The sequence below is a fragment of the Musa acuminata genome, chromosome BXJ3-4, assembly GCF_036884655.1.
Source record: "Musa acuminata AAA Group cultivar baxijiao chromosome BXJ3-4, Cavendish_Baxijiao_AAA, whole genome shotgun sequence".
NCBI lineage: Eukaryota > Viridiplantae > Streptophyta > Magnoliopsida > Zingiberales > Musaceae > Musa > Musa acuminata.
Window position 1 is genome coordinate 27,525,575 of NC_088352.1, and position 10,750 is coordinate 27,536,324.

The 10,750-nt window shown below is 37.8% G+C and overlaps 1 protein-coding gene across 1 annotated transcript; it reads right to left on the reverse strand.

Annotated features, from left to right (window-relative positions):
- Window positions 1-5,688: 5,688 nt before the first annotated feature.
- Window positions 5,689-10,477, reverse strand: LOC135635760 (protein SHORT HYPOCOTYL IN WHITE LIGHT 1-like). Its single transcript, XM_065147061.1, has 4 exons — window positions 10,276-10,477; window positions 9,959-10,168; window positions 9,738-9,803; window positions 5,689-6,111 (listed from the first exon to the last, which is right to left on the reverse strand). The coding sequence occupies exons 1-4, from the start codon at window positions 10,447-10,449 to the stop codon at window positions 5,959-5,961; spliced, it is 603 nt and encodes a 200-aa protein (XP_065003133.1). The 5' UTR covers window positions 10,450-10,477; the 3' UTR covers window positions 5,689-5,958.
- Window positions 10,478-10,750: the final 273 nt, after the last annotated feature.

A 10,750-nucleotide genomic window follows, 5' to 3' on the forward strand; every position in this document is an offset into this window, starting at 1 on the left:
AGTCGTTTCGCAAGTAGAAACCCGATTAAACTCAGTTTCATCCAAAGCGTAAAATAGAGTGTTCATAGCTCTAGCATTTAAAGAAAAAGTCTTCTTCTCCAAATCATTCCAATGGTTCATTGGAAGAGAAGACCTTTGAAAACCGCTTTCGATAATATTCCATAAATTTAAATCCAACGAAAGCAAGAAAACTCTCATTCGAGTTTTTCAATATGTATAGTCCATCCCATTGAACATGGGAGAACGAATAAGAGAGTGACACTCTTGAAAGCCGAAAAAAATCATTTTTATTTGGGTGTTAAACCAAATAAGAAAAATGAGGCTTTGATACCAATTGTTAGGAAAGAGTCGGCACTAAGAGGGGGGGGGGGTAAATTAGTGCGACGGTAAAATTATCGATTTTGTAAAATCTTTCATATGATTAAAACCGATTCGTAAAGATGCTTGACTTGAAAGTGTGTTCGTAAATGTATTAAAAGCAGCAAGCAAGTAAAGTGGTTTGCAGTTAAAGTAAATTGCTCAAAGAAACACAAACTAGATTTTTATAGTGGTTCGGTCGTCGTGACCTACATCCACTCCACCGATTCCTCTTCCGTCGAGGCCATTAGCATCCACTATTAGTCTTCCTTCAATATGTGAAGACCAACTACCTTTTATAGCTCTTTCTCCTTTTATCGGATTTAGTAGATAACCCTTATACCCCCACTTGCTCCTCTCTCAAACTATTCTAACACTTAGAAGAACGAGAGGAGACCACACAAGATTGTAGCAGTGCTTTCTTTCTTTTTCACTCTCAATCCTTGTGTGTGTTAACCAGGGATGAGAAAGGTATTTATAAGCCTCAAGTTGATTCAAACTTGGAGCCTAAAAACATCTCATCCCGGGTTTCCTGGGTACAGGCGGTACCACCGCTTGTGTTGGGCGGTACCACCGCCTGTGCTAGGCGATACCACTGCCAATGTTAATCTGACACTAACACTGCACTAGGCGATACCACCACCTGGCACCCTGCCACTGGGCGGTACCACCGCCCAGACTAGCAGTGCCACTGCCTGATAGTCTCTCAGAGATTGTGTTTGGGCAGTACCACCGCCTGACACAGTCTTAGAGATTGTGCCATGACGGTGCCACCTCTTAGGTTACTATTTAGGCCTTTCATTGGGCCTAACATAATCCTTACATGGGCCCAACTGGCCTATAATTGGGTTGGCCCAATTCTAATCCCAAATATGTGCTAACTACGAAATCTAAAGCATACTTAAGTTAAATAAGTCCGTAAGTCTAGTTTCTTCCGGCAATCTTCCGACGAACTTTCGACGATATCTCGGCAATGTTCCAGCGGACTCACGGCAAGCTCTTGGACTTCACGATAATCTTCTTGGCGAGTTCCGATGAGCTTCTTTGGCAAGCTCCTGGACTTCTCGGCTGGTTCCTGTAGAACTTCCGACAAACGTTTGGACTTCCGACGAACTTTCGAACTCCCAACGAAATCGTATTTTTGACTCCGGGACTTCATTTTGCTTTATGTCTTGCTATCATAGTTAATCCTGCACATAGAAAAATATACTTTGATCTAGACAATTATTACTAAGCATGAATCATGTTATCCGGCATGTCATTAGTCTATCGACACTTCGTCCGATTCTTCGACGCATCATCCTCTCTTGTGGCCTATTGCCCAATCGATCAATTGACCTCCGCAACTCCGATACCTTTGGCATAATATCTACCCTTCTAGGCTCGATGCCCGAATCAATGGCCCGAAGCCTTCTGTCGATACGCCGACCGATCCTCCGACTCGACATCCAATCTTTTGACATATTTTCCTTCGGCCCAACATGATTCTTCCTGCTTTAATTTGTTGAATCTCAGATTTTGATGATAAAATCAATTGATGGGTTAATTGATCTAATCCATATTATTGAGTTAAGTATGCAGGATTAACTACGATAACCAGAAAACACAAAGCAAGAATACCGGAATCAAGTTCGATGGACGTTTAAGAGTCCGAAGAATCGTCGAAGATGCTGCCAGAACCAACCGAGAAGAAATCGGGAACCTGTCGAAATTTTCGGAAGTTCGTCGAAGAGATCGTCGGAGGTTCACGGAGATCACCGAGAAGGCTCGACTACTCGTTAAAGTCATCACAAGTTCGGGAGCTTGCTGGGAGTCCGTCGGAAGAAGTTCGTCGGAAAGCTCGCCGGAACAAGACTCGACGTTCGCGGTTGAAAACTTGCTTAGGATGTTTTTGTGTTATGTAGTTCACTTGTAATTAGGATTAGGATTAAGAGATAATCCTATATCCTGGTTAGGGGCCAACTTGGCCCAAAATTAGACTTGGTTTGGGCTAAATTTGAAGCCCAACCAGTGAACCGAAGGGTCAGGCGGTAGCACCGCCAGACTGGGCGATGGCACCGCCAAGCACCCAAGAGCCAGGCGGTGGCACCGCCCGTCCACTGTCAGTGTCTGACACTGACAGGCGGTGGCACCGCCAGCATCGGGAACCCAAAGAGAATTCAAATTTTGGAGCCCAAATTTGAATCCTCTTGAGGCCTATAAATACCCCTCAAATCTCAGCTGAGATTACAACTTTTTGAGAAGCAATTGATTGAGAGAAACGTCTCAGAAAAGTCTTTGCTAGTCTTGTTTTCAATTTGCTAGTGTTCACCTCCTTCTTTCTTGCTGAAAATCTGTAAGAGAGTGAACCGCTTATAAAAAGTTGTAAGAGGGGTATTTACCTTTCCCCTTCAAGATATTTGCTAATGGAAGGTGGGAGCCTCATCGAAGAGGGGCCTCGCAAGTGGATGTAGGTCATTTGACCGAACCACTGTAAAATCGGCGTGATCTCTGGTTTGCATTTACTTATTGTCATTTATATTACTGCAAATCATTTGCACTTTAATGCTTTACTTCTTTGTCTCCGTCTTACTTTCCCTTCAAGTTAAAACGCAATTGAAACAGTTTCAAATGAAAACGTTGCTTTTATCGTACGAAGTTTTCGAAAGTATTTAAATCGTCAAAAGTTTATCACACTTTACTGCTGTACTAATTCACCCCCCTCTTAGTGCCGCTCCGATCCTAACATAATTGTCTCATCCTGATCGAAGCATCCTGCGTCACTCAAAACGCAGATTAAATCATAAATACTATCAAATTGTTTCATCATCAAAATTCGAGATTCAACAAATCCAAGTTATCTATAACAGCCTAGAAGATGTCATAATAGATCATTCTTCGATTATCTGAAATATGGAAGATGTCATATTTTGAGTATTTTTAATCGACTCAAAAGATATTATATATTTTGCTTCTCTACAAATACTCATGATATGATCATACAGGCAGTTATTTAAAAGCTTGGAATATGATATCTTCTGGGTTGATGTAGGCTAACCTAGAAGATAGCATCTTTCGAACTTTTATCGAAACACTCGAAATATTATCTTCCATGCCTATAATCGAATGTCTTAAACCCTAAAAATATTAAATCGATATAACAAATATAAAAGTCTATTTCTCACCTTCTCTTCATTCTTCATATTATCCTATTTGATTATGTCTTTTTTTTATCATTTTACATCATCAACAATGAAAGATGCTCCAATAATAATAATAATAATAATAATAATAATAATAATAATAATAATAATAATAATAATAATAATAATAATAATAATAATAATAATAATAATAATAATAATAATAACAACAACAATAATAATAATAACAATAATAATAATAACAATAATAATAATAATAATAATAATAATAATAATAATAATAATAATAATAATAATAATAATAATAATAATAATAAGGGGTTTTATAGAGAGAGTTAGAAAAGCTTATTGGAATTAAGCAATAAGTTGAGGATATTTACATATATTTATAAAGAGATATATTAATAATATTAAAAGTTCTTAAAATGAAATTGTAAAGAAGATTACTATTTGCAACCCCTCTTTACTATTTATAATTAAATTTTTAAAATTTTAAATTATTCCCTTGTGAATCTTGCAAATGAACTTAACTTAAATATTTTCTTTTTCTCTTCGTCTTCGTCTTCCTCCTTCTCCTCTTCATTAGAAAACATCATCACCATCGACAAAGAGCAAGAGGATGTAGGGAAGAAAAAAATGTAAAATCAATATTATTGAGCAAGGTTTTTAATTTTGAATGATATCATATATATCGGGAGGTACGTACCGATCCACCAGCAGATCGGTATGTGGACCACCCGCCATCGGGCGGTACTATCAATTAGGGTTATTTTCACCCGTTACCATTCAAAATTGGTTGGTGATTGTCAATTTCAACCATCGCCGCTACTATCAGACAGTATTAGTTGAGGGAGAAAGAAAAAAAGGGAGAAGAAGAGGGAAAAGGAAAGGAAGAACCTGGAGATCCAACACCGCTCTCCCTCAACGATCCCGATCTGTCACCGCCCTCCCTTGCCGGACGCCACAGATGAGATGTCACCTCCTTCTTGTTTGAGGCGATAAGGCCTCATCGTCATCGACGACTTCTCCTAATCCGCGTTGGGAGAAGAAGCCTCGGGGTGAAGAGAAGAAACCTTGGCGAAGGCTTCGCGGGGAGACCTCGGCATCGTTAGTGACTTCTCTTAATCCGTGTGGGGAGAAGAAGTCTCGGTGTGGAGAGAAAAAACCTCAGCAATGTCGCCGAGGCTTCGTAGGGAGAAGAAACGAGACGACGTCGCCTCGATGACATCACCCTTTTCTTATTTTTTAACTTTTTTATTATTTATATACTCGTATCATACCGTATCGAGCTAAGCTCGATACTATGATACAAACCTTGTTATTGAGATCATAATAGCAACATAATATTTTATTTTTAAAAAATTATCAATAGAAGTTATCAATGGTAAAAAAAGGTTACGAATAACAGATTTCATTATAAATAGCAAAAAGGGGTTTGGATATGTATACCCTAATTGTTGAAAATTATATCAACAATCCTTTATCCTTCTTGCACCAATCAATTGAACTTAATTTAAGGTATCAAATGTCCAGGTCCAAATTTGACCACGCTAATCAAGCCAACGCATGACGAGTCAAAGGAGGAGGAGGAGAAAAAGATGGTTTTTCTTCGTTCGTTAACTCGTCTTACCTTCTCATCTTTATCCATGCTTCTCCAACCCACCTGTCACCTCCCCACTGACCTGTGACGTCTCCTTTTTCGATCTTGTCTTTTTTTGTTAAAGCTCGGGAGAGCAAAATGGTAGATGTGAAATAGATAGCTTCTCATCATCATTACTTCGTCGATATTCAAACCCAAATCATCAGGTTTTAAATTTAAAATGCTGATCACTGAAATCATTAATGCTTTAACCCTTTTTCTTTTTTAACTTGTTAAAAACCTCATTAAAACCATTGTTTCTGATTTGATTCGGAACCGTTAAACCATCATCCAATCCGATTAGGTTCGGCACCATCGACCAATTAATGCAGTTCGATTCCGATTCATCTTGTTAACCAAAATAATAAGCATGCATCGGAACTAAAGGTGAATTTGTTGAAATAGTCAATCGAAGGTACCTTGATAGATCTATCAAGGATAAACACATTATGAAGCAATTCTTGACGGAAAGAGTGCTGGTCTCCATGAGAATTTCATTTACCTGTATAAGTTATTTTCATGCTAAGATCCACTCCCAAAATGTCCAGATTGTGTTGCCAAATTATGTTTGCATATATATCAGAATTGTAGTAAATAATACAGTGTAGAGAGCAGCAGAGTTAGCTCTCCAATGGGTAAATTTCGTGAAAGCAATGCAAGACTGTTACAGAAGGTTGATATTGATGCAGGTTCTCATGATCAGTACACTAAGAATTTACGGTCGTTCGATTCTTTCTGCCTCTCGACACAAGATCTGGAACTCATTTCTCCCCATACTCAAGCATAAAGTTTTAACTTCAAAATGAAAAGGCCGACGAATCATGTAGGCTGCACACCACTCCATCTGCTGTCCTCGTCATCCATGGTGTTTTTGTAACTGTATTGGTTTATCCTTATGTAAGAGATTCCGGACCATATTCCACGAACGAGAAGGATGCTTATGAATACCATGCTTCCAAATGTGCAGATGACCTACAATGGTTGCAGTAAAACTTGGAATGATTAACTTATGGAATTCCTCAGTTAAAAGGAAAACAATTAACTTATATCTAGCAATTTGGTCTACTTCCTAATTTTAACACACACACACACTTTATAAACAACAAAAAATCACCTCTTCAATATGGAACTATACCTACTCTGCATCTACTTGTAGGGTAACATCTATGATGATAATCTTCAAGAAGGGATTCCTAAAATAGCTAAGAAGTTAAGGTTTACACCAAGATGGAGAAAAGAAACATGTGTTGCAACACGATATCAATCTTAAATATCTGCATTGCATTGCCCTGGTGGAGCCATGAATTATTGCATACTGTGTGAAGAGCACAGTCCTCAACTTTTACTATGTGACATTATTTTTTTCTCTTGTGATTTGCATTTCCATTCTTAGTCTTCTCATGTTAAAAGGGAAATATAAAAAGGTTAGTCCATATTTATTTGTTTGTTCTTTGTCATTCACTCCATTGTTTCCATGTGAAGAAAAAGTGTGTTATTTTAATTAAACTTCACATGTACCCTTAGAGACTTGTGTATGATATCTAGGCAATGTCTAACATACAAATTCAACATGTCAGCTATCCAGATGCAGCATAGCTCATAACATCACGTGTGTGCATATGCTGAGGCATATTGCAAAATCAAGAATTTGTGAAACTTATTTAATAAACTATTTGGGAAACAAGTTATAAGAAATATAAGTAAATGTTTACTGATTAATGCTACATTATTATGGACCATGCATTATAGCATGAATAACAGTAACAGCAGAAGTAATTTAATAGAAGGAAATATAAATCATAAGTTTCACTGCATTTTCATACATACGTGAACATTATTTTCATGCTTAAAAGGACTGTATTTTCACTATATGACTTCTCTAACATTAGATGATTTCCCAAGACTTTTCCTTGGTGGGAATCACATGCACTAGATTGTCGTATATAGAAAGGATGAATCTAGTGCACTATCCTCCCACCAACGTAGGATCAGGGCTGTGACCTGAATACTGAACACCAATGCCGCAAAGGAAGAATCTTACATTTTCCCAAGGCTCTACAAAGTCTCACCCTCATTAGGTTACCCCTGTCTGAAACCACATAATTCAAGATTGCATTTGTAGATACTGCTTTCTGGAATACCTATCAAAGAGCTTATAAGCATGACTACCACCTTTCGTATCTAATATGCAACTCATTTACACAATAAATTTTGTTTACATACATTGGTTTACTCATCCATCTGTTCGAACCTAACTAGTGTAGATTAATATCCATTTTTAGCACAGACAATAGCATTGCCACTTAACTCTCACCTACAGTTATGGTTATATAGCAATATTTACAACAGGACAAGAAAAACATTTTTGCAATTTGCAATCTTAAATGCTTGTGCATCACGGCATGTATGACAAGTACAAGATGCAGGGATTTTAAGATTCTACAAAATGCATACAATTCCAAAATAAAAGAAGCAATTAACATTTCTTATAGTATTATCATAAGAGAATCCAAACAACCCTCTTCCACATGTCTATACAGATTACAATTAAGACAGTAAAATCAGTTCACTTATTAGACGAGAGCAAAAAAGAAAATAGGCACAGGTAAGGGAACATAAGTCAAACCAAGGATTATGAGGAAGAAAAGAGTTATATGTTTGCAGAAGAAGGCCATGAGTTTCTTAAAGATTGGAGTTGTTCAGCTGATGTCTTTAGAAACCTTCCAATAGACCTACAGTTGAAATTCCTCTTTCAAGAACAAGGATGAGACCGATGTCTTTAGAAGTACACCTTTTATGAAAGACATTTACACATCTGATACTGATAGTCATTTATGCAGTTGGTTTGTTTTCACACATTGGTTTACTCATTGGTCCGAGTTTAATTAGTGTGGTTAGCAATATATAATTGCTACTTGCCTTTCATCTACAGGTATGATTATATTACAAAATTTGCAACTAGACAAAAAGAAATCATTTTGTTGATTTTGCAATCTTAAATGTTTAAAGAAGCAGAGTATCAGTAGTTCTTAAAAGCGAATATGAACACAAAATGCAAGAAGCAATGGACAATTATTTACAGCAGATAAAGCTTGGTAGAAGTTTTTCCAGTTTAAGTAACTAAAAAAAGAGGGTAACAATGGTAGATTAAAACACAAAAAAGTTTCAAAAAAGGAGTAGACACAGGTAAGGGAACTTAAGTCAAACCAAGGATTAAAAAGAAAAGATATTCTAGCCATATATGCCCATGAATTTCTTAAGGTTAAAGCATTTAATCTGATGCCTTTAATGAACTCAATAGACCTACAGTTGCTTGAAATTGCTCTTACCAGAACAAGAATGAGCAATATCTTTGGAGTTTGGAGGCAATCATTTTTTGCAACACACTATTTATGATTATCAGGAAGATGATATCTATACAGAAACAAAATCTGAAGGTTGATGAAATCTTTTGATTGAGTTTTTCTGCTTCAAGGATATATGGAAAAGCTTGTACATTGTACAAGCACAGGTGGGTAAATATAAGCTTAATTTTAAGATGGTTTCTTTCAGCAGTGTAAACTAGAATTCCTTATGCTTATAACAGAATAAAATTTTGGTACTTATGAATATGATTACTATATAACTTATGAAGTCTGCTAGTCTACTCGAGCCAATTGCAGGTTCTGTTGTTCTAGTGCTGCTAGAAACTTTTCAACAAGCAATACCTTCAAACTTTCTCATGCTTGAAACAGTATCAGTTTGAATGAGAATGAAAATTCATCATCATTGGGAAATACCCACTTTCCTAGTAAATGGTTCTATCCATGAGCTAAGTATTGTGGTCAAGATGATATCCAATTGAAATCGTCCATCTTGTTCTCCACAATGACAGTCACCTGCTTAATTTGATTGAGTTGCTTCTCTTAAAAATCCAACATAAATGCTAGGAACCATAAAATATCTTATATCTAGCAATTAACATTATGTTTAGAAGTGGACTTGAGATTTTGAAATTTCCTGGCCAGGACAGCTGAAAATTTGCATGCTTATCATTTGGGGCTCTCAACTGTTCAGCAGGAGATCAAACCAGCCCTTTTGCCCGTATTTAACTGATAACATAGAACCAGCTAATCTTAAAACTTTAAATACAACAGGCTGGTCCACCGCAAAAGGTAAAGGGTAAGGATTAGGGTAAAGTTTTTTATTTTCTTGTCACACTCATTCCTAGACTTTGTTCCTCTTGGCCATAGCATGCTGCTTCAGTTGTCCACTGGATTTGGCTGCCACATTTCACACTCCAAAATCCTAGCTTCGGATTGTCACATATTACATTGTCAATGAACAAAATTTCCAAGGAAGATACTCAACCTTAAGTAGGATAATTGACCTTGCACATCACATTTGAGTGATTGAACATAAGACCAGAAGCAGCAGGAAGAATTTGGAAGGTTTACTAATGTCAACTACGATGGCTTGTTTTGATACGGGAACAGATAGAAATAAGAACTCACCACATAAAGATAGCTACTTGTCCAAGTAATTAAAGAAAACATCATGCAACAATCTACAACATCAATACTTGAACAAAACCTTCTAAAGCAATAAAGCAGAATTACCTCAAGGAAGGCCTTGAGAATCCACAAGGACGCCAGTATCAGTACCCCGTTGACCGAGAACCCCACCTATTCGAAAATCAACAAAAAATAACCATCAGATGAACCTTCGCGTTCCGCAAATTTCCCACGGAACGCAAACAGAAAAATTGGAGGAAGAGAAAAATAACCTAACTAGCAGACCTAAAATTCGATCATCGATGAGACGGAAAGGTTGGGCATACCAATTTAGTGGAAATGGCAGGAGGCAGCATCGCCCGGACGGCCCTTCGGGCCCGTCGAGAGATCTTTCGGAACACGCTGTGTAGGAACCTCGCGAGCAGATCCAAACTCCTGTCATCCTCATCGTCATCATCGTCGTCGTCCTCTCCATAACTTTGGCCGCCGAGATCGCCAACCCACGCCCGAGGGTCGGGAACCACAGCCACTGCCTCCTGGCGGCCAAAAGACCAGAATTTTCGATCCGAGGTGCAACCTTTACCAGATTTATATGCCTCTTCGGAATAATTCGAGGTAAGGGGTCAGAGGAGTGATTCGATACCTGGGAATAAGTGGAGAACCTCTTGGAAGCATACGGAAGAGGGGAAGAGAGCCGAGAGGAAGGAGGGAGAGCGAGCGAGCGAAGAAGGAGATCGCGGCGACGGTGGCTACTGGAGGGGCGCGGCCATCGGAGGCGAGAAGATGAGAAAGAAACCGAAACAGAGGAAGCCGCCATGGGATACGACAGCAAAGGTGGAGCAGTTAATGTCTTTTTATTTCTTTTAAAACACCGAAAGATCTACCTGTGTTTAAAAGTTTATTTACACATTATTTATCTGCTTTTTTCAAAAGAAAAATCTATAAATTCCTAAGAAAGCCTAAGCTTTGGTTTATTTTTATAGACCACCTCTTATTTTATAAGAGATGAGATTAACCCTAATTTTTATCTTATTGATTATCATCTCCACCTGTCGTGATTGTTATCTTATCGATTATCGTCTCCACTTTATCATCGTGTAGTAGTTGCTCGTTGGTTC